General features: G+C 40.4%; 1 protein-coding gene across 2 annotated transcripts in view; it reads right to left on the bottom strand.

Annotated features, from left to right (window-relative positions):
* SH3KBP1 (SH3 domain containing kinase binding protein 1) overlaps nucleotides 1-25633 on the bottom strand; it is a 361419-nt gene that overhangs the window by 117929 nt on the left and 217857 nt on the right. For both annotated transcript variants that reach the window (XM_036271031.1, XM_036271032.1), the window contains one exon: nucleotides 25386-25591. In XM_036271031.1, the coding sequence (XP_036126924.1) occupies nucleotides 25386-25591 (206 nt within the window). The remainder of the gene's footprint in view (nucleotides 1-25385; nucleotides 25592-25633) is intronic.

Raw genomic sequence — 25633 nt, 5'->3', positions numbered from 1 at the left:
TCGGATTCAGAGATAGAAAGTGGAATGGTGGTTGGCAGCGGCAGGGCCAGGGAGAATGGGGAGTTGTTGAATACAGATTTGGTTTTGCAAGATAAAAGGAGTTCTGGAGATGGATGGTGGTGATGGTTGTACAATACTATGAATGTGCTTCGTGTCAGAACTATACACTTAAGAATGGTTACAATGGTCAATTTTATATTATGTATATTTCACCACAATTTTAAAAAAGGCTTAAGGGGTATACCTACCCCTCTTTCCCTACAAGCCTCTACGTAGGAATGTTAACTAGAATGGGAAGAATTTGCTCTTGATGCGCTGATATCTTGATACTTAATATTCAACCATAAAATAATTAGGGGCTACCAATAATGTCTAATGAGGGGAGTTAGAGAACAAACCCAACTTTGTGCCAGAAACCCACCTCAGTCTTAGAGAAAACAGTCTTTTGCCTCTATGAAAAGTAACCTAGTACCTACATAAAGGCAATCTCTAAATCTGGCTAATGCTACATAGCTCTGGTTTCAACGCTATAGGACTCCTTCTTTACTTTCATCACCTGCTCCAAAGATTCTCAAAAAATAACACTTATTCCTTTTGTTAATCATCTGGACTCCCCGGTTTTACAGAAAAAGGGAAGAGAAAACTGCATAGAAAATGAAAGATTCAATAATATTGGCTTTATATTTTTTATATTTTTATTAGAAAGAATGAGCTCATATCATATAGTTATTAATCAAAACAGGAACTTCCTAAATATACCCAGAGGTCAGATCCACACTGCTTACACCTTCTAGGCGTGGAGTGGAATACTTACAAATATGACCCTCGGGCGTTTTAAGAATAGAGATTCTCAAAGAGAGATTAAATTAAACTCAGGGCACTTCAGTTGCTAGTTATCAAGACATATTCAACCATGAGGGGTGAACCCAAACTATGTGCCTTCCATGAAAATATACTAGATGCCAACTGCTAGAATTCTCTCTCACCTCCCCAATGATCCTACTGAACTTGCTTTGAATCTCTAAAACAGCACTCACTACCCCTGCTTTCTATTTATGATTACTTATGCATGTGTCTGCTTAACTACCTGGAACGGAAATGCTGGGGGCCAAGAACTGTGTCTCGGTTATCTTTGGAGTCTTCAGTATGCCTTGCGTATTGGAAGTACAGTAGTGCCCCTCTTCGATTTATTTATTTATATATACTTTTTATTTTTGTTAATCCTCACCCAAGGATATTTTTCCACTGATGTTTTTTTTTTTCTTTTAGAGAGAGTGGAAGGGAGGAAGGGAGGGAGGGAGAGAGACAGAGAAACATCGATTCAAGAGAGACACATCCATTGGTTGCCTCCCGCACGACCCCGACTAGGGCCGAGGATTAAACCTACAACCCAGGTACATGCCCTTGACCAGGAATTGAGCCCTAGACCCTTCCCTTCGGTCCTCCAGCTGATGCTCTAACCAGTGAGCAAAACCAGCCAGGACACCCCTCCAATTTAAATGGGGGATATGTTCTAAGAGCCCCAGTGGATGCCTGAAACATATGCTATGTTTTCCCTCTACACACATACCTATGATAAAATTGTATTTATAAATTAGTCATAGTAAGAGATGAACAACAATAACTAATGATAACAACATACTGTCTGTCATAAAAGCCATGTGACTGTGGTCTCTCGCAAAATACCTTATTGTCCTGTACTCACCCTTCTTCTTCTTGTGATAATGTAAGATGATACAATGCCTACGTGATGAGATGAAGTGAGGTGAAGGACGTAGATATTTTCAGACTGTGGCTGACCGCAGGTAACTAAAACCATGGAAAGCAAAACCACGGATGGGGGGTGAAGCCCTGTACTAAATGTTCATAATTTACTTCAGCCACAATAAATTCAACATTCATCAAAGACATTTAGATTTACAGAGAAAGTACTGTGTGCGATGCACTGTTTAGGTGCTAGGGATACAGTAATGGAACAAATAAACCTGTCCCCCTTTTCATGATATCATCTAGCAGTAAGAATGAATTAGTATTAAGTAGGGACTCTCTCTAAGAACACACAGATTTTACCAGCTATTTGATCTTGGACAAGTTACTTAACCTCTCTATACCTCAGTTTTGTTGTCTGAAATGGAGATAATAATATGTACCTCATCAATTTTCTAGGAGGATTAAATGGAAAAATGTATATAAAGTGCTTAGCCATTATTACTGTTATTGAATTTTACTGGACAAAAAAATCAATCATCATAGTGCCTCTTTATGAATCTAGTTGCAAAGAATGGCTGTTTCGATTACAACAGCTTTTTCAAACAGCAGGTTAACTGCCCCGTCCCTTTGCTTGGGGACTGGAGAGCATGTAGCAACTTTTCTAAGATAGTTACACAGCAGAGACGAGCTCAGAGGAAAGTGATAATTCTGAAAAATGAGCAAAGAACAAAAGCAGTAGCCATCACCATGGTCACTGCCTGGGAGGAAAAGCAGACTAAACAAAGAAAATCGGAGAAACGACGAGGGCCAGAGCAGACAACCCACAGAGCTTTCAGATCAATAAAGCTCTGGTTAAGGTGGCACCCTACAGTGAGTGGCTGGAAGAAGGTTCCAGAAGCCCCTCAAGTACAAGCCCATGCCAACTGCTTCTGGCCGCATCCAAACTGTTATCTACTGTTACCGGTGGAAAAACAACAAGGCGTGTGTCTGGGAAAAACGGCCTGTTGTCAGAGAACAGAAAGCCTTTTATTGAGAATTCTGATACTCAGGAGCAAACACACCACCCCAGAAAACCACCCCAAGCCATCTTTTACAAAGCTTGGCATCTATTCAATAATGGATAAAGAAATCCTAAATCGCTAGGTCAAACAGATACTCCTCCCAAAGCAGTTAAGAAACAGGGGCCAAATGAGACCATAAACTCATGTGGTAGAGATTTCTAAAGGCACTGGTGGAAATTACTGACAGACACTTCGACGTGAAAAGCTGAATTCACAGTCCTCTACCTGGAAGCGGTCAGGCTTCCTGCCAAAGGCTGCTCTTAAAGGCTTCTTTCAACATCAGCAAGGACCGGACAACTGGAATTCTGTTCGGATCCTATAGGTAGTACACTGAATTCAACAAACCTTTGTGAAATGCCCACCACTACGCAGCCCATGAGCCAAAACCGTTTTTTCTTCCTTTTTTTTTCTTTGTTTTCTGTTTTCAAGAAAGTGTGTTCTCAGCTCTAATATGGGAGATTTAAACATAATGTTGATAGGAGTCAATGCAACCACCAAATTCCTGTTTTCCCAGATCCTCTAGGTATCTTGAGCCTTAAAATAGAACATTCTACAGCTTTTATTTTTTTTTTATCCTCACCCGAGGATATTTTTCCATTTTTTGTACAGATAGAGTGGGAGGGAGAGAGAGGAAGAGAGAGAGAGAGAGAGAAACATCGACGTGAAGGGACACATCGAGTGGCTGCCACCCGCACGACCAACCAGGGCCGGGGACAAACTGCAACCGAAGTACGTGCCCTTAGCGGGAACCGAACCCGGGTCTCTCCGGACCGCAGGCTGACGCTCTAACCGCTGAGCCAAACCGGCCAGGGCGAACATTCTACAGCTTTTAAAGGAGATGTTTACTAAACGTTTGTAATGACATGGGGGATTTTATATAATACTAAGTGGAAAAGATATACAATTGTGTATGTGAAAAACAAATTGTGTGTGTGGTATGATCTCATCCAGTTAAAAATGTATGGCAAAAGGGCTGAAAGTAAATACAAAAAAAAAAAAAAGGTCAACAGAGCCCTGACCCAGTAGTTCAGCTGGTTAGAGCATCACCCCAATATGCCAAGGTTATGGGTTCGATCCCTGGTCAGGGCACATACAAGAATCAACCAATAAATGCATGGATAAGTGGAACAGCAAATTGATGGTCTCTCGGTCTCTCTCTTTCTCACTCTAAAAATCAATCAATAAATAAAAAATTTTAAAAGTCAGGGTGATTAAATTATAGTGTTTTTTTTTTACTTTCTTTTATATTTTCCTACGTTCCAGTGTTCTAGAAACATGATATTACTTTTATAATCAGAAAAGAATAAAGTTTTAAGAAAATAACATACACTAACAGAACTGGAAGGGATGGCTTATCTCTCCACATTATTGATGTCTTTCCATAAGGCTGACTTGACTTGCAACGCCTCCTAACTAGAAATTACATGCAGCTTTCTTTTTTTAAATGAGATTTTTTATTGGATTTATTGGGGTGACATGGGTTAATAAAATTATATAGGTTTCAGGGGTACAATTCAATAATACATCATCTGTATATTGTATTGTGTGTTCACCACCCCAAGTACATGCAGCTTTCATTACTGTGTTATTACATTTCCTTTTCCAAGTCATTAGCAGGATGTTAAGAACATCGGAAGTAAAATGAGTCATGACGGTAACTCACAAGACACCACCCACATAGAGCATTCCCTGCCATTTATCATCAGCCTTCATTTATAGTTATTCATTAGCTTACATCTTCAGTGACTAAGTAGATGATATAAAGTCATTTCCAATTAATGTTTTTCCAAATCAAGTATTCAGACATTTTATCAAATGTTTGCAAAGTCAAGATTAATATATTTTATGCTCTTTTAATTCAACCCATGAGTTCCTATTCATATGTGTGAAAGGGACTGAAAAATAGTTGAGCTTACTTTGTAACCATTTTTCATGTCTGATGGAAGACAATACTTAGAGTCCTCATTTCCTGGTATTTGAAGAAGTATTGATTTAAGGGGTGTGATCCATTAGTATAGGGTCCATAGCTTAATTGTTCTCAGTTTTCCAGCAGTTCACTAGTTCCTCACAATTAGAAACTATTTTAAACACAAACTGAAGTGATTATTACAGTTTCTCAAGTGGAAGAAAAAAACCAATGTGATTCAAACCAGGCCCCCCAAATTTTGAGGTTTCATTTTTCCCCTGCTCTTACAACTATGCCAGTATACCATAACTTTAAAAATCACATAGATTTCACAGTTATTTTTGTTTCTGAGCTATTTGACAACCGTCTGCACTTAATGTGAACACACTTTGGTTTTTCTGCCTTTCAAAAACCAAGACTTACTTTTTAAATGGGATTCAAGTTTGGGGTGTGGATGAATTGAATAAATGCACTTTTAAGAGGAACCTTTTTGTAGAATAATTTCTCATGTGCTGGGGAAAAGTTCACTTCAATCTGTACTTGGCTGTCACTCCTATTCATGCATTTGTTCATTCATTCTTTTGTTCATTCATTCACTCATTCATTCCAACTTCAGTTTAGCAGCAAGTCTCAGGAGGAAAAATGGTTCTCTTAAGGCTGTAAATTCTCTTTAGGATGCCTGATGAGTTTTAGGCAAATTAGATCCTTACCATATAACAAATGATATGTCTTTCTTTACTCATTTGTGTGTTCTCATTTTCCTGGACTAAAATAGTTCCCCATTCTCTTCTCCTTTCTCTGTAACATACACAAAGATACCAAACCACACAAAACAGAAACAAAGAAAACCCTTGTTCAAAAAAAAAAACAACCCAAAACATGAAATCACCTATTTTAACCATATCCTTTCTTAAATGACACTTTTTTGTAGTTATATGTCATTTTTAAAGGCTGTATTTTGGTATTTTATCAGGGGAGGTAGACAATGCGCACACGAAAATATCTGATACATTTTCTGGTCTTGAGAAATTCCTTGTCCTTTTCTATTACAATGGAGAATGTTCATTTCAATGCTCTCCATTTGTGAGTTGCGGAGAGCAGCAATTCTTCTTTGTGCCTTCCACAAAGACTCCCTATAGGCTCTGCACAGGGAAACAATGCAGCTTCGTGGAAGATGGTGACAAAGGAAGACAAAGACCAGAAATGGTACTTCTGGAGTTTATAACCCATTCCCTACTCCCAAGTTATTATACTTAATTTATTTCTGACAGGTAGGTTTCAGATGCTTATTCATACAGTTCTACAGGGACTCCAGTGAAAGATTTCCGCATCCTCCCTACCATAGGACAAGAAAGAGTTTATCAGCCCTCAGCATTGACTATTTCTCCCTTGTTCCCAATTTGATCACCATGCCTCAAGTTAAAGGGGGATTCCCTTTTGTTGGCCATCAGTGGGATCAGAGAATAGTCAACCATCAAACCCCACATAATTCTTTATTTCCTTCTGAACTCTGTTTAGCCTTCTCTCTTTGCCACAATGACCATCATTTCTCTGCAGCTCCAGATTTCTAGTCTCTTGATCATCCCCACTCACTGCCTTCTGTCATCACTTCTTAGGATATCCTGGCCTGTTTCTAGGCATTCACTGTCATGACAAGATGATCAACCTACATTAGAATCTTCATTTCATATAGTTTCTAGACTAAAGTCAGGGTTGGGCTACACTCACAAATACTGCTCTGTGGCCACATAAAACCATTTCTAGTACTTGGAACCAGTGATCCTTCCCTTGACCCAGTTCATCACTTTTGGCCTCTCATTACATTTCTCAAGATTATGTCTTATCTGGACCACTTTTCTCCTCTCCTGTCTAATAACCTATGAGTAAAAGCTCTAAGTGGAAAAACCTGGAGTTGTTTGAACTCTTGGGCAATGAATCAAAAATTACACCAAAATGTCAGAGATCCCATAACCTTTGACTAGCAAGCACAGTAAGGTCACCCATCAATTATGTTCTGCTCACCTCTATACTGTAAATAGACAATGTGGCACGTATTGCTTAGGTAGATTACTTACATGGTGGGCATAGAGCTAAAAGATTCTTAATGTTCCAGCTTCTTCTGACTCAGAAAACAACAATAGCATTTGTATTCCAATCATTTGCAAAAATAGGATCCTAAATTATGAACAAGTCCTACTTTCTCTGCTACTAACAAAGGCTGAATGTGGATGGGATCCTGAGGTTTGAAGCAAAAGAAACTACATTTAGCATTAGACATATAAGACACCCAGCTCTCCCAGTGCAGTAACTAGACAGTGCTAAGCACTGTACCAAGAAGACAAATTTGAGTTATTCTAGGATCTAAAATCTTGACACTTTGCTCTTAAAATCAACGTTATTAATAGCCTAGAAAAGGTACCCAAGAAGTTTCAGAAAAGCTGCTTCTAGTGGAGAGAGAAAATGAGAACCCAACTAAGAAGTCAAAATAAAAAGAACAGACTGAGCAGATGCTACCAAAACAAATGGAGCAAAACATATTAAAATCAGTGGTGGATGAAAATGCTTAGCAAGTGAAAGAAGAAAAAAGAAAATGAGGCAGTAAATCCATCTTTACCACTTCTAATTTCCTCATCTTACATGAGCAAAACCAGAATAGAGCTTCTAAATGATAGAGACTCCAAATATCTGCCTTCAGTTTCCCAAACATTGCCTATTCTATTCCTAACAGTTTAAGGATAAATTTAATTTAGGCGCAACTCCTGAATCACAGGCCATCCATGAAATGGCTTCACAATGGCTTTTTTTTAAAATCTTCACCCAAGGATATGTTTAGAGAGAGGAAGAGAATAAGAGTGAGTGAGAGAGAGAGAGATCAATGTGAGAGAAAAACATTAATCAGTTGCCTCCTGTATGACCCCCAACTTGGGATTGAACCTGCAACCCGTGTATGTGCCCTGACCAGGAATAGAACCTGTAACATTTTTTTTTTGGTATATGGGACAATGCTTCAACCAACTGAGCTATCCAGTCAAGGATACAACGGCCATTTGATGAAGAAGTGGCTTTCAAGGCAATTTTGGAATACTCCTAAATTTGTGAATTGTTTATTTTATAGCTCAGGTTTAGAGAGAGAAAGAAATCTCTACTAGAGGTGTAAGTAGGGGTTATTGTGCGTAGGCTTCCATTTGTTTCTAGAGCATTCATGGGTGTACCTTTCTTTGGGATCTGGTCTCCAACATTAAGGGCTTGAGTTGAGAATAAGGCTGTCATCTTGCACCTTTGAAATGGCCTCCAATGCCACATAAAAGCATTAAGAGGCTGCTGATCGACTGAATGATCTCTGTGGTATAAATTCTTTAAATGTAAGCAAAGACACACCACCATGCAAAGTGAGCTGGCTAGCTAGCTTTAAATTAGCTGGTTTTCATAGAGCATTAAACTTAATGCATCCCACTGAAACTCAATTGTCTAGAATATCATTTTACAACCAGTGAGAACATCAGAAAGCTAGGTTCACAAGCATCATCATATTAATGGTCACAGAAAAATGTAAAACCTTGAAATTCAGGAACCCAACTTCAGGAGTATAAACATTAGGAATTATTACTATAAGAACAAAAGAGAGCCACAATAAAATACTTATAGATACTCCAGTCTACCACACTGAAGAATATCAATTCCATCCATTGATTCAGCAAATAATGTGCAAAAGGAAGGAGTTTCATTTCCTAACCCTAAGGAAGTCCAGAGCAGAAGGTGAGGAGAGAAAATCAATCATAAAACAGACTTTCCTCACTATGTAAGATGAATCAAGTACTATCAATTAGAATTAACAATAGCACACAAAAAGAAATTCGTCTTTTCTCAAAAGAGCTGTTTTGAATCCACTCTCCACAAAACTTTGGGTAGGGCTATGAGAGAGGTAGCAGTCCTGGTCACCATTAAGCCTCAGGAACAAGTGAGACCTGGGCTCCCCACTCATCTTCTCTTCGGGGGCTGGGGGAATTGGGTGGCATAGTCTTTTCTTGAAGCAATTTGCAATCTCTTGGGATTGTGTAACTGATCTGCTGGCTGATGAGGACCCACAAACAAAATATCTTGTCCTCAACTCCTCATTCTAAGATGGACAAAAATAATATCATTTTCTTTTAGTGATGGGCAATACACATTAACACCCATCCTAACCGAAATGAGACACCATTTCACACCCATTAGGATGGCCATTACTAAAACAACACACACAGAGAAAATGACGTGTTGCCAAGGATGTGGATAAACTGGAACACTTATGCACTGCTGGTGGGATTGTAAAAGGGTGGCAGCCACTGTGGAAAACAGTATGGAGTTTCCTCAAAACATTAAAAACAGAATTACCATGTGATTCAGTAAGCTTACTTCTGGGGATATACCCAAAAGAATTGAAAGCAGCATTCAAACAGGTATCACTATGTCGATGTTCACTGCAGCATTATTCACAGTAGTCAAAAAGTACAAATAACCTAAATGTCTATCAACATAGGAATGGATAAACACATTCTGATATAGACATACAATGGATATTATTCAACCTTAAATAGGAAGGAAATTCTGACACATGCTATGCTGTGGATGAACCTTGCAAACACTATGCTATGTAAAATAAGCCAGACACAAAGGACAAATATTTTATGACTCTACTTACATGAAATATCTAGAGTAGTAGAATTCACAGACAGAAAGTACAATGGTGGTTGTGAGGGGCATGAGGAATTTGTGTTTTATGGATACAGTTTCAGTTTGGGAAGATGAAAAAGTTCTGGAGATGGATGGTAATATGGTTGTACAATAACATGGATAGATTTAATGCCACTGAATCATACACTTAAATCGGATAAAATAGTATTACGTTATGTATATTTCACTACATTAAAAATATTCTACATTTCTATAAGAGTATATAGAAAGCTTTTATGGGGATTTCTACTGGGAAGTAAAGCTAAGTGTGTGAGATTGAGAAAGTCTTACTTTCGTTCTGTTGGAATTATTTTTTACCATATACTTGAGTTATTTTCATTAAAAACAAAACAACCAGAATTAAGTCAGCCTTTAACCTAGAAATTCCCCTCTTAAAAATTCAGCCTAAGGAAATAATCAGGGAACATACCATGATACATATACAAAAATGTTTTTAATATTAAAAATGTGGAAGCAACCTAAATAGTTATCAGATAGAAACTGATTAAATAAATGGTGCCTTATCTCTACAATGGATGACCATGTAGCTATCTGACAGAAAGGGGACCCATAATATGTTAAGTCTTAGAAACAGGTGACATTTCATATGACCTCATTATTGAATAAAAAAGAGTGACATGTTACTACATGCACCTTTTGGCTCAGATAAAAATCTGGAAGAATACATACAAAATGTTAATTATGGTTATTCCTAGATAACAGGATTAAGATACATTTCTATTTATTCATATTCTTTAACTTTGAATTTTTACTATTATAATAATTATTGCAAAGAGCTGTAATCAGAGAAGTAACAGAGCTATTTCCATTTTGAGAAAGAAACAAGCAAAGGATTCAGGGAACACTCAACAGTACAACGAGTAGTTTACAGGTCACAGAGCCTTTAAGGGCCGCAGGGACTACCTTTCCTGACCCAGCCCCAGGCCCTAGCCTCAGGGAGCCAGAGAGGCTCCTGAGAGAGAGTCCAATGCTGTGGCTGAGACTTTTCCATAGTTAACATCTTATGATCAATCAGGCTTTCACTCATTTCCCAAAGACACGCCATCTGAATTTGGAATATAATGACCTAATTCTGATTTCTACTTTTCAAGCCCAGGTAGCTAAGTTGGTTAGAGCATTGACCTGATACTCCAAGGTTTTGGGTTTGATCTCTGGTCAGGGCATATACAAGAAGCAACCAATGAATGCACAAATAAGTGGGACAACACATCTCTCTCTTCCTTGCTCTCTTAAAAAATAAAACAATAAAAAAGAAAAAAGCTGTGGTACATATACACAATGGAGTACTATGCAGCTGTAAGAAAGATAGATCTCTTATCCTTTGAGATGACATGGAGGGACCTGGGAAGTATTATCCTAAGCGAAACCAGCCAAGCAGAGAAAGACAAGTATCATATGATCTCACTTATTTGTGGAGTATAATGAACATAACAGTCTGAGGAATGGGGTAGTCCCAGAGACGTGGAAGTGGGGTACAGACTGACAATTCCCAAGGAGGGGGTGGGGGGGAATAAACCACAGAACTTATATGCATGTATGCATAACCAATGGACATGGACAACAAAGCTGGGGACAGAGCAGGGAGGGAGGGGAAGGGGGGTGTCAATGGGGGGAAAAGGAGAAATATCTGTAACATACATACATAGGAAGGAAGGAAGGAAGGAAGGAAGGAAGGAAGGAAGGAAGGAAGGAAGGAAGGAAGGAAGGAAGGAAGGAAGGAAAGAGAGAGAGAGAGAGAGAAAGAAGCATGCTTATTTCTACTTTTCAGAACTCAGATTGATGACATCTAGCAATAGTAATAATAATAATCAAATTGAAGATCTCTTTCAATAAGAAAATCCTCAGGCCTTGCAGATGAATATGTTTTTTATTTTAGCCAACCACTACGTGCACTCACAGCCTTCTAGGCAAGCAACAGACGCCACTAAAAAAAAAAAAAAAAAAACTTTTCAAGAAGTTCTCCTGCTCTTAAAATTATGTGTTTCCTTTTGTCATGCTATTTTCCTTTTTTGTGATTTTAAAAGTATTGTAAGTTAAAGCCATCAGAAAAAGACATAAAGAGACATATTTTATAGATCTCATCAACTCCTTTAATTTTTTTTTCAACAAGAGACAGGAATGTGGAAGACATGACACACTGTAAGCCTTACTTATCCTGTGGTTTATTTAGGGAATTTTATTTTGTGTTTGGAAAATGACAGACTTCTGCTTTTAGGAAGACAAATATGAACAACTCACAGAGAGAAACAAGACTGACTATTACTAGCAAACTCTTAGAAAATCAAATAATTTTGTGTCTTTATTTTACTCTGTATATGAGCAAATGAAAATAAATACTCAGTACTACAAAATTAGCCAAATATCTGCACCTCTATGAATAACAGTTCAACAGCACCCAGATGTCACTACGCACAGTTTTCCATTCCCAAGGGAAACTCCAAATGTCCATGCCCCCCAGAGTGAAATGCCCCATAGCTGCCTCGTTCTGCGTGGACATATTCTTTTCTCCTAAATTAACCTGAAGAGCAAGCTGGATTTGTTTATTGCACTAACATCTGTAATTGCTAAACATCTCGGTGACATGGTGTAACAGTTACTGCTTGTGCAAACTGCCCATCTAAATTACTCTCAGCAGTGTGAGCACATGAAAGCCCATACCGAGAAATTGAAAACATCTGTAAAAAATTAATGGCCGAATTGAGCAAAGGGGTGGGGGGGGATTAAAACAGCTAAATAGTTCCAGTGCAACATTTGCCTTTAGAAAGTAATCCTGCACGTTTAGGTTACTTCCCCCTTGGTGGGGAATCCTAGCTGGCATACACTTCATTTTAACCCACCAATGCAAACCCATTACAAGTCTTATTACAAAATAGTATAGGTAAGATACAGTGTTAAGGGGATTCGTTACATCTCTAAAAGCAGAAAAAGAAATACCTCTTCTCCCATCATGCAGTCAGCCTCCTCTCTTCAGTTTGAAAAGGTCCCAGACCTACACTGGAACCCTCCCACTTCCTTCCAACAGCCAAAGGCACGGAGTCTGAAGGACCCAGCCTAACCCTGAGTCATACTTGGGACCAAATGAGCAATGGGAAGAACAAAGCTCACATTTGTTTATGGTTCAGGAAGCCAGGGCCAATTCATGGCTTGGGTGGCTTCAAGAGAGGTCCTCCTCCCTCGCCTACGTTACTGCAGGAATCTAGGCTGCCTCCTGGGACCCACAGGTGTGACCATTCGGACAAGGAACACACTGAAGGAGTATTTATTTGGCAGGACCTAGCAACCACTTCTGTTTAAAAACGTCAGAGAGAAAATAAAAAGCCCACTATCTTTCAACAGATAATATGACTGGAAAGTGAGAGATATCTAGAATATGGTTTGTATATATGTCTATTGTAAAAATGCCTGTATTTTAAAGAAATAAAAGCAGTTGTACTACACAAAAATTATTCATTCAAAAAAGGAAAGAAAAAGAAAAAAACACGAAGGAAAAACCATCGTGGCTTTATAGAGACATTTCCCCTAGGAAAAATACAGAAAGACTGTTTGTTGCCAGCCATGTCATCAGTAATATCCTAACAGATTGCAATAAAATGTTTAAATAGCAATCTTGTTTTTTCTCCAAATGAGATACCATTTTAAGCACCACTTCAATGAATTGAAGCCCAGTGGTTAAGACTTCAAAATTCTAGAGCCAGTGTCTGAGATTAAAATTCCAGCTGGGCCACTTCCTAGTGGTGTGATACTGAACAATTTATTTAACCTCTGCACCTCGGTTTCTTTATCTATAATATGGAGATTAATTGCGGTAACCTATAGGGTTGTCTGGAAGATTAAATACGTAATATATGTAAAGGGCTTATAAAAGTCCAAGGCACACAGTAAGCACCCTATTAGCCACTATCACAAATGCAGAATGACTCACAAATCAGGATATTGAGTCAATAGTATCCTTACCTTCCCACAGTTCCTATATACTTAGACTCGAATGACCTGTTTCAGTTTATATTTTTAAGTTAAACTCATTTAAAAATTATTTATTCCAGCCCAGGCCAGTTTGGCTCAGCAGTGAGAGCATCAGCCTGTGGACCAAGGGGCTGTGGGTTTGATTCCCAGTCAAGGGCACGTACCTGGGTTGCAGGCTCAATCCCTGGCCCCCGTCGGGATCATGCTGGAGGCAACTAATCAATATGTCTCTCTCACATTGATGTTTCTCTCTCTCCCCTTCCCTCTCTCCCTCCCACTCTCTCTAAATAATAAATGGGAAAATATTCTCAGGTGAGGAATGAAAAATCATTTATTCCATATTTATTAATTGCCTTCAGTGTGTCCAATTCCTTAGGGGGGCTTTGAATAAGATGCTGTCCCAGGTCTCAAGAAAATTTACAATCAGCTTGGGTAAATAAGACATTGATCTGTTTATATATAACACAAGAAAACAAATGTGGGAGATGTCACTAGGCAGCAAATGGCAACTGTGATGCAAGTGCTACAGAATTAGCATTTGGAATTTAGAGGACAGATAAGAAATCACCCTATCAAAACCTAATTAGGATGAGCGAGAACAGACAAATTACCTGTGCTGAAGAATTCCAAATAATTGATGTAGATACTCTCCCTAAAGGTGAGCGTAATTCCCCACTCCTTAAGTGTCAGGTGTGCATAGTGACTTCTTTTTATTTTTATTTTTAATTTTTTTTTAAATCCTCACCTGAGGACATTTTTCCATTTTTTTTTGTTCAGATAGAGTGGAAGGGAGAGAGAGAGAAACATCAATGTGAAAGGGACACATCGACTGGCTGCCACCCACACAACCCAACCAGGGCCAGGGACAAACTGGAACCGAGGTACATGCCCTTAGCGCGAACCGAACCTGGGTCTCTTGGGACTGCAGGCTGATGCTCTAACCACTGAGAAACCAGCCAGGGCAGTTTTTAAAGAGTCGAATATAGAAAAGAGGAAAAAAAAAACAGAACAACTTTACAGTGAACAAACCTGACAGACACTACCTCAACCAGGTGACCAAGATCAACATCAACAGGGAGAAGTCATGTTGATACCATGTACCCTTGACATGACGTGATGAGAATGGCACTTCACCTCTGTAGTCTTTCTTAAAACCCATCACTTCAGTCTAATCATGAGAAAAACATCAGACAAGTGCTAATTTAAGGACATTCTGCAAAACTCCTCCAAACTGCCAAGATTACCAAGAACATGGCAAGTCTGAGAAATTGTCACAGCCAAGAGGAGCCTAAGGAGACAGGGTGACTAAATGTAAAGTGGTATCATGACTAGGATCCTGAAACAGAAAAAGGACAGTAGGTAAAAATGAAGGAAATCTGAATAAAGGATAGACTTTAGTTAATAATCATGCATTGATATTGACTGGTTCGTTAGCTGTGACAAATGTACGATATTAAGGTAAGATGTTAACAACAGAGGAAACTGGGTGTGGGTTGTGTGGGAACTCTCTGTAGTATCTTCTCAACTTTTCTATACATCTGAAACTATTCTAAAATTTTAAAAGTTTATTTAAAAACTAATTAGGTCCTGGCCGGTTTGACTTAGCAGTTAGAGCATCGGCCCATGGACCAAAGAGTCCCGGGTTCGATTCCGACCACGGGCATGTACCTCTGTTGCGGTTCATCCCTGGCCCCAGTTGGGGTTGTGCAGATGGTAACTAATTGCTGTCTCTCTCATATCGTTCTCTCTCTCTCTCTCTCCCCCTCCCACTTTCTGTCTGAAAGATAAATATAAAAATATCTTCAGGTAAGGATTTAAAAAATTTATTAAAAAAACTAATTAGGAAGATAAACTTGCTGAATGTATATATAAATATATATATATATATGATTTATAGTCATATGTGATTATGTTCATGAGTATATGTATATAAATGTATTTAGCAATGCCCTCCCAACTAAATTTCTTTTTACTATCTCTATATCCTTAGCCTATCTATTAACAAGAGTTGAATGCTGACTCCTAGCGTTCTGCGTTCCATAATACACAAAAGGGTTTTCTTTGAAAGGAAACTTGGCTCGTCTGTCAGTTCTGCTGCCAAACCAGGCTAGGGCGGCCCAACTCAAAGACTGTGCATGAGGTGGGCCCATCTGCCCCGTTCCAAGAGCTACTAGAAGTTCCTGGTGCCTGGCCAATTAGTCATCAACCACGAAGTCCCATGGCTGGCAACTCTCCCGGCTACTTCCTCTCCTATCTCCACTCCACAATGCCCGGCGCCTCCTCAGTTATCTCTCCAAAGTGCCAATCTGATCATGACACTGCCCCACAGAACTCCTCCACCAACTCGCCAGCCCACCCAGAAGAAGTGAAGCTTGTGAAGGAGCTGGTAGAGCCCTGGGGGAAGAGGGTCCACTGCCCCTCGAAGTCCCCACCTCCACCACCATCATGTCCCCTCCACTCCAGCCAAAGCCAGCCCTTCTGCATAACCATGCAAGTACCATGAATCCCCATTTATCTTTTAACATGTTGCTCAAATCCCACTTTCTTCGAAAAGATCTCCCCAGCACCCCATCCTTTCCTTCTAGACCTCCAGCAAAAGTTAGTATAGCTCCTTCTTCTCTGTCCTCTTTGATGCTCGGGACATACCTCTGCTATCCCTTTCCCCCTGCATCATCATGACTTTTATGCATACACACTTCTCTCCCATGTAGGGACAACCCGAAGCACTAAATGAGGAGCCTGTATGTGACAGCTGATCCAAGTGTGACGTGGAGGAGGAGGTATTAATTTCATTCCCATGAACTAATTCAGACCCATCCCTCCCCCAAATAAATAATCTGCCAGGTGAAAAATCTGCAGGAATTATGCAAATACTACAGCATCTAGACATGCCACCTAACGGATCCCTTTAAAAATGGATCGCCTTTCTTTAGCTCATTTATCTAGAAATTGCAGAGCTGCTACTGTTGATCCTTAAAAGGCATTCAATAAAGCTTCAGTAAATGAATAAATGAGCCAATTAATGAACAAATGGAAGAGTGAATCTGTAGCCAGACCACAAGCACACCCCAGACAGAATGAGTCTTCCTTTATAATTCTGACTGGATTGGGACAGAATGTTATATTCACGTATCCAGTCGACAAATATTTATTGAGGGCCAACTATAATTTAACAATGATTTTCAAGGAATTGTAAATACAATGGTGGCTTACACAGACAAGGTCCAGAATCACTTACTTCCTAATAACTGATATTTAAGACTTGGTGATGTCAAACAAACTGCTGCCACAGATATAGCAAAATTCAACCCTACTGCTCTGAGTTTGAAATTTTCCATAACCAAAAGTTAAAAAACCATCTTGGAAACTATAGTACTGTTTATAGGCACGCCTTCTGTTCTAATAACCAGAAGGGCAACAATAATAACTACGAATGCTAATCAAGTGATTATTATATGCCAGGCACTTTTCCATCCATTTTGCATGCTACTTAATCCTCGTGACAACCACATGGGGTAGACCTTGGTATTCCAATTCTACAGATGAGGAATCTAAAGCGCTGAGTGCTTCAGTAATTTGTCCCAAGAAGAGTCAGAGTTGGGACCTGAACCCAGGCAGTCTGGCCTGCGTGCTTAATAAGGACTATACCCCTAAAAACATAATCTGAAGGCTTTCAGGAAATGTGGTTCTTGGTGATGAGCTGGATTCAATTAAACATTTGTCAGAAAATACACTATGGTGAGCGCTTTAGAAGGTATATGTCAGCATATATAAAAGAGTAAACAACACCTAACATGTCAAAGAGTAACCATGTAATTCTGTTTCTGGTTCTCCTTCCCTACCAACAACCCCTTCCTTCCTTTTCCTAGATAAGGAAACTTAACAAAGACACTCTGGGGAAAGATAACACATAAACCCAAGACTGAAAATCCCAGACAGTTTATTCAGCCCAGGCAAGCAGTAGGCATCTCAATAATACCCTTGTTCATTGTGGTGAAGGCCTGGGGTGGGGCAGGGGATTAGAGGAAGGGGAGTAAAGGAGAGAAAAATTGGGGGACATTTATAATATTGTCAACAATAAAAACAGTTACAACAACAAGAAAATAAATAAATCAGAATGCAAAAATGCTTAGAGAGCCCTGGCCAGTTTGGCTCAGTGGTTAGAGTGTCTGCCTGCGGTCCTGAGAGACCCAGGTTCGGTTCCCGCTAGGGGCACGTACTTCGGTTGCAGTTTGTCCCTGGCCCTGGTTGGTTATGCGGGTGGCAGCCACTCGATGTGTCCCTTCACGTCGATGTTTCTCTCTCTCTCTCCCTTCCTCTCTCTCCCTCCCACTCTATCTGTACAAAAAATGGAAAAATATCCTCAGGTGAGGATAAAAAAAAAATGCTTAGAGAAAAAACCCACGGATTTTCTAACTGCTGAAGAGATGTCACATAATCTTATCTTTCAACAAAAATGAGGACCATCCAATAGTATAGGTCTCAGATAATCACAACTAGGTTGTGACCCAGTTGTGTTTTATTAGTCAAAGAATATATCATTAGCTACTGGAGATTCCCCAAACCTTATTTCTAGCCTTCAAAGGATTAGACACTGAAATCTCATATTTTTAAGGAACTAAAATGATCACTTTAGATATTTACATGTTTTAATTTTACTTAAGTATACAGCTCGATAAATTTTTACTAGAATGGATAAAAAGACTGCCTGAGATGTATATGAAAATATTAAAATTTCTCTTACTGTAATTTGGCTGATTAAAAACTGCTTAGTAGCTCATTTATATATGATTTGAAACCTAATTCTCTGTTATAAGTAAAAGCTGCAATGTTGATAGTATAAAGGCATTAATTTGGGTGACTGATTCTACAAATGAGATTCAAGATGATTAGAGTTGAAAAAGAGGCTGTCACAGTGTCTAGTTGTGGAATATAAGAGAAAATGTAGGGAAAAACAAACAAACAGAATCATTTCAAGAGAGCTATCAGAAGTCACTAATGGAAATCAGCTAAGACAGAAAGACCACGGAAAAGGAGCTCCCCGAAGAATTTCTTTGTAGGGGATCCAGCAAACAAAAATTTCCTTCTCTTATCTTGATGTTTCCTGCCATGTAAGAGGGAGTCCAAACGGACACTCTCTGGACGCTCTTGGCTTTTGGACACAATTGGACACTCCTGGAACTCTTTGCCCCCTTATTCACTCTCTCCTGGAAAAGTACAATGACTTCTCTAACAGGTGAATTTATAAAAAATAAACTGGGTGTGTTCAGCTCAGCTCTTTTCTTTCCTCCTCTTGAAAGTTGGCCTTGTCTGCTCTTCCCCAAGGGATGGGCCTTTCTACCTCACATGGGTCTGCCCTGGTCCAGTACTGCTGAAACTGGATGGGTGAGTCTGTCTAATTCTAGGGATCAGCTGGCAGGCCCATTTGGCTCTCACACTAATCTACATCCTCCAACTTCACCTTCATCAACAACATAAACATTGCAATATAAAATAGGTAGAGAAAGATGCACAAATCACAAGTGTACAGCTGGAGGTATTTAAACAATATGAAGAAAGACTTACATGAATAGAGAAATATACCATGTCCATGGATTGGAAATGTGTCAATTCTCCCCAAAAGTATCTACAGAGTCAGCGCAAATCCAATCAAAGTCCCAGGGTTGTTTTTTGGTTTTTTTTGTGTTTTGGTGCGTGTAGGGGTGGGGGGGCAGTGTTCAGTATTGACAAGCTGATTATAAAATGTATAGGAAAATACAGTGGACCAAGAATAGCCAGGGAAAAATTGAAGAAGAAAAACAAAGATTGAGGACTTACACTGCCAGATATCAAGACTGAGTATAAAGCTACAGTAATTGAGGTAGTATAGAATGGGCACAAGGACAAATAGACCAACAAAACAAAGTCCAAAAATGGCCCACACATACACAGCCACTTCAATTAAGACAAAGGTGCAGTACAGAAAAGATCATCTTTTTGATAAACAATGCTGAGTTAAATGGAAGTCCATATTGAAAAAATGAGCACAAATAATATTTTGATTCTCCATCCACTGGCTCATCTTATTCATTAACTGGTTTAGAACCTAGATTGGGGGATTAATCAGGAGAGCCACTATAAATTTCTGTTAACATCTCTCCTGAATTTTAGTTACCCTGTCTTCTGCAATCTACTCTTCCTCTGTAGCCTGGAATACTTTCTCTAAACTACCTATCAGATCATGTCATTCTCATGCTGAAAATAGCTCCCCATTTGATAGCTCCCTATTGCCCTCAAGATCAATTCTAAACTCCACATGTCTTACCAGACACTTTGTGATATGGGTCCTGCTTCTTTCTCCATTCTCACCTTTCCCCACTTCCTGTTGGAGCCTCGACACATGCTCTGTGTCATCTCTTTTTCCCTTCGAAGCATTTATACATGTTGCTCTTCCCAACTCCATAATTCTATGCTCCTTTCCTTAATGCATATCTACTGGACCCATGGGCGTCAGCCTAAACGTCATTTCCTGTAGGCCTAAAAACATCACTTCCTATGGCTCTAAGCATCACTTCCTGGAGGAAGTAGATACACACCCACATGCACACATACTTTCCAGCCTCCCTAGTGAGTCACAGCACAGCACTGTGTTCCCAGCCTGGTCACAGCATTCCCCACACTGTACTATCAGTGCTTGTTGACTTTCCTGCAGCTCTCTGAGGGGCAGCAATCTGGTCGTGTTCACCACTGTATACCCAGTACCAAGCATATAGTGAGCACTTAAAAAATACTAGTTGAGCCCTGGCCAGTGTGCTCAGTGGTTAGAGTGCCAGCCCTTGCATTGAAGGGTCACAGGTTCCATTCCTGGTCAAGGGTATGTACCTTGGTTGCAGGTTCGATTCCTAGCCCTGGTCAGAGCATGTGTGGGAGGCAACCAACCGATATGTTGTTCTTGTTCTATGTCTCCCCACCCCACTTCCACTCTCTAAAAATCAATGGAAAAAATATCCTCGGGTGAGGATTAACAACAACAAAAAAATACTAGTTGAAATGAGCTACATTCATCGAAGTATTTTTAGCTAGATAATTTTTTATAAAGTCCTATGAGTTAGGATAGATATCAAGAGTATTCCCATTCTACAGATGGCCCAATTGAGGCTAAGTGACTTTGTCACAGTCAATCAGCTAGGTTAATGGTACCATGTCCTTCTAATCTTATGATATTTAACTTGGTTCATCTTTAGCCACATTGTATTTTCCATTATTTGTCTATAACACATACTTACCTCTGGACTTAGTTCAAATAGCACATTTTTTTTCCCCAAGGTTCCTTTTCTCTTTAACCTTTTATCAAGGGAAATTTCCAACATATACAAAAATATAGTGTAATGAACCCTCATGTAGCACCACCCAGTTTCAACAATTATCAACTTACGACCAATCTTGTTTACTCTGTGCCCCACGCTTCCATCTTCCAAATTACTGAAAGCAAAATCCCAGACATTAAATCATTTCATGTGTAAATATTTCAGTTAAATGGTGCGTTAAACAAAACCTTCACAGGTATATCTAATTGGTAGTATTAAAAAGACTCATATACGGGGTTCTTCCTTATAGCTCAATAGGAGAAGCAAGAATCCTCATTATTTCCCTATTGTGGGGGATGGGGACTGTTATGAAGCATCTCTCCTGGTACAGAATCATCAGCATTCAAGGACTCTGGGTGAGGTGATGTGGATGAAAGCACAGGTAAGGTCAGCACAAAATTAACTCAGAAAAGTGGATCTCAAAACTTGACAAACTTGAACGGAAAGTACAATATGATGCCTGCAGCTGTTAGCAATTATCAGATTCCTTTTCTCCTTCATCCAAGTTATCACACCAGCCATGTCAGAAGGCCAACTGTCCCAGCCTGAGTGGAAGACCTGCTTGGGCCTCACCTAACAAATGCTGTCACATGACATTCAATCTTTGCCTCTACAAAATCAACAATGAGCTCAATTCTCAAAGGAAACTTTCTTCCTTAAACATGAATCTTGGATACAAAACCATCTCAAACGTGATGAGAACCAGGTTGTGCACTAGTAAAACATGATCACACTCATCAGCTCTCATGCCAAGTTGTGCAATAACATAATGGGTCCATAAATCTATGCAACTATCCATGGCGCCAACAACAGGGGGTGGACAGAGTTTTGAATACTCTTAGATGCTGTAAAAATTGTCTGCAGCCAGTAAAGCAGGCTGGGAAGTTTACATTTTCCCCAGAGGCTTCACAATGAGAAGCGGGTTAAGGTTGCTGCCAGCACATGGTTTCATTCTGCAAACAAATCATGAATCAAGATGCACACACGAGCGCATGTACATATATATATTACTCTGATGAAGTTAACATCACATGTCACCAGAACCAAGGCAATAAATCTCTCTGTTCCACAAAGATGCTGTGAACCATATAACCACTACATTTTCAACTATGTAACTGTTATATTATCCCACCCAGTCCCCTCATTTTATAGATGTCTGCAATCTCTAAAGTGCTATGTTAATACTGTTTTAATAATATTCATTCAAGTAATATTTACTGAGCACCTACTATGTGCCACATACTATTGTAAGTGCATAGCATACATCAGTGAACAAACAACACACATAATAAAAAATGAATTTGTCTTAGATGGGGGTACATGCTATGGAACACAAAACAAAATGCAGTGCGAGTAAGCTGGATGGGCTAAGGGGGCAGGTTTCAGAATGAGTGGGCCGGGGCGGGCCTCATTGAAAAGGTGAGGTCTGAGCCAAGCCCCCTGGGAAGACAGGCAGGATGCTGGGTGGGCAGGTGGAAGCAGAGTGTCCAGGCAGACATTCTGTGGCAAAGGTCTGCAAGTGGAAGTGTGTGTGGCATGTTTGAGGAAGAGCAAGGGGGCTGGGATGGACTGAGTGAGGGAAGGGTATGAAGGAGGAAGTCTGAGTGGTCATGGGAGTCAGGTCACCTTGGCTCCTGAGCCCTGGGGAGGACTTTCACTTTGGTTCTCCAGGGAGGCTTTGCAGGGGAGCGAGCAGAGTGGCATGATCTGCCTTAGGGTTTCAAAGGCTCACCCTGGCTTCACTGTTTCGAACAGACGGTAGGGGGAAGGGGGGAGCGGGAGGCCCTACTACATCACTACAGTGATGGTGAGGGAGCAGGGGAGCAGTGGAGGTGATGAACCATGGTGGATGCTAGACCTACTTAGGAGGCAGAGCTGATGGGATTTGCTGATGGAGCAGATGTCGGATGTGAGAAAAAGAGAGGAGTCAGGGACAACCCGGGGCTTTTGTTCAGAGCAAGGGAAGGGGAAGTGGCCCTGTATTCAACTGAGATGAGAAAGGCTGTGGGAAGAGTGGTTTGAGGGGGGAAAATGACAAGTTCAGGTTTGGACAAGCAGATAAGAATTTAAGATCTTCCAATGGAGATGTTGAAGTTGACAGTGGACATGTGGCTCTGGGGTTCAGAGAAGTGTGCTGATGTACAAATTTGGGAGTCTTATGTTTTGATGCTGACATTGCTGTTTTTAATAACCCCAATTTATTATTAGTGGTTAAAACAAATATAAATAGCGATAATAGAAGTCATACACACAATGTCCTACACATGGAAGGATAAGACCAAACAAAAGGAATGAACTGTGCTGAGTCAATGGTCAGGGGCATTTGAACTACTAGAATAAAATGAAGAGAAGCTGCATACATCATTCCTTCCCAAGATGAGGACGGCTCTTCAGTAAATATTTGCAGAAATCTCAAAGTGATCGTGTAAAACAGAATGAGCTCAGAAGCCGGGATCCTACATCATTTTCAGATCTTGAGAAACATCATATATTGGTTACTCAAAGAAACAGTAGTGGCCCTGGCTGGTTTGGCTCAGCAGTTAGAGCATCGGCCCACAGACCAATGAGTCGCAGGTTTGATTCCGGTCAAAGACACATACATCAATTGTGATTTGTCCCCGGCCCTGATTGGGGTCATACGGGAGGCAGCCACTCAATGTGTCCCTTTCAGGTCGACGTTTCTCTCTGTCTCTCTCTCTTCCTCTCTTCCCCTCCCACTCTGTCTGAACAAAAGTAGAAAAATGTCCTTGGATGAGGATAAAAAACAAAACAAAACAGAAACGATAGTGGCTCAGAGAAGTTCAACAAAAGAAGACTTTAAATGAAAGTCTTTAATTTCTAAGCATCTGCCTTTTCCACCTTCTTCACAGGGCATTAAGTGAATATCTGCCAAGGGTATTAAGTTACCCATAGTTTCCTTTTCAGATTCTGTTTCTAATGCATGTCACTGGGCAAGGTTGCTGGCAGTAGTGGGGAGGGAGGTGGATAGAACTTTTACAGCTGAAGAAGATGATGCAACTTTAAAAAATTCATCTCATCGAAAAACAAAAAACATTTAAAAGCTACCAATAAGCCTGCATGAGAGATTTTGCCAATGCCCCATCCCCCAAGTCTGCAAGCACAAACGTCAAAGCAAAAATTTCAGCACTAAATCGAATTAACAAACATTCCTTAAGCACGGCACAAGTGTAATTTATTACAACCTGGAAAATTCCATGGTATTTATCAAATCCTAAGCAAGGCTATGATGCTTAGAAGTGTACCACAGTAGACGTCATTAACAGCCACAAGTGCGATGGCTCTGGGTGTGTTGCTGTGGCAACCGCGTACTCAGCAGCAACACGCTGTCTGCTTCTCACCAACCCAGAACCAGAGGCAAAAGAAAAATGCCAGCTTCCTGATGGTAACAACCCCAGGAGTCACAGCGCGGGCCATCTCCATCATTCACACACACCGGAGACTTCCTTAAGGCAATCCAAACTCATTCCCGCCTAATTCTTAAAGAAAAAACGCTCAGTCCCTTTCCTCTACTGCAGAACCAGACAATACCCGCAAGCACAAAGCATCAGAGAAGTGCACACGGAGAGGAGAGAGAGTGGAGGGTGCCTGAAAAGTATCAAGGTCGTCTGTTTAGCTGGGTGCAGGCATGAGGGGCTTTTCTGGAGAGAAAATGGGGAAGTGCTGGTCCATTTGAAATGTCAAACTGGGAAACATTCCAGAGCAAGGAGATCAGTAAGAAAAGCAGCAGCAAGTCGAATAAGTCAGTCAGAGAAAGACAATTCCATATGATTTCACTTACATTTAGACTTGAAAGAGCAAAATAAATGAACAAACGAAAGAAAAATGGACTCATAGATACAGAGAACAAGCTGGGTTGCCAGAGGGAAAGGGGGTTTGGGGGTCGGGGTGAAAAAGGTGAAGGGATTGAGAAATACAAGTTGGTAGGCACACACTAGTCACGGGGATGTAAAGTACAGCACAGGGAATACAGTCAATAATAGTGTAATAACTCTGTATGGTGCCAGGTGGGCACTGGAGATATTAGGGGGAACGCTTTGTTTTTTTTGTTTGTTTGTTTGTTTGTTTTGTTTTTTTTTTATCCTCACCCGAGGATATTTTTCCATTTTTTGTTCAGGTAGAGTGGGGGGGGGGGGGAGAGAGGAACAGAGAGAGAGAGAGAAACATCGATGTGAAAGGGACACATCGAGTGGCTGCCACCCACACAACCGACCAGGGCCGGGGACAAACTGTACGTGCCCTTAGCGGGAACCGAACCCGGGTCTCTCAGGACCGCAGGCCGACGCTCTAACCGCTGAGCCAAACCGGCCAGGGCAGGGGGAATGCTTTGTAAAGTATATGACTGTCTAACCACTATGCTATACACCTGAAACTAATGCAAAATAATACTGAATGTCAACTGTAACTGAAAAATAAAATTTAAATTGAGAAAAGAAAGAAAAGCAGCAGCTAATTAGAGCGTGAGACTTTGGAGGAAAGCTGTTCCCACACAGAGGGATTATGTGTAAAGGGGAGCGGGCCAACAGCTAGCATGTGAGGACCCTGAAACCCCAAAGGCGGCGCAGGAAGTCTCAGACACCAAGCCCTACAATGTCCTTTTGGATACTCCACAGTACGTTGAAATGAAAGAGAAACTGTTGAACGTACCTTTTCCACCGACAGAAAGTCATTTTCCACTTCAATCGACCTCGGTCTTAGTTTTATTGGCTTGTCTTTGAAAATGTCTCCAAAGCCCACTCCCTTAACTTTCTTCGGCTGGATTGCTGCCGTTGCAACTGTCCCATTGGCACCTTCAGATTTGGTACTGCTCGAGTCACCCCCATCACTCTCAGAGCCTGTGGTTTCCCTTAAACCTGTAAAGAGGGGGGAATGGGAGAGAAACAGCTCAGAAAGCA

The sequence above is a fragment of the Molossus molossus genome, unplaced genomic scaffold, assembly GCF_014108415.1.
Source record: "Molossus molossus isolate mMolMol1 unplaced genomic scaffold, mMolMol1.p scaffold_m16_p_2, whole genome shotgun sequence".
NCBI classification, from domain to species: domain Eukaryota; kingdom Metazoa; phylum Chordata; class Mammalia; order Chiroptera; family Molossidae; genus Molossus; species Molossus molossus.
This window is presented reverse-complemented; position numbering and strand designations above follow the sequence as displayed.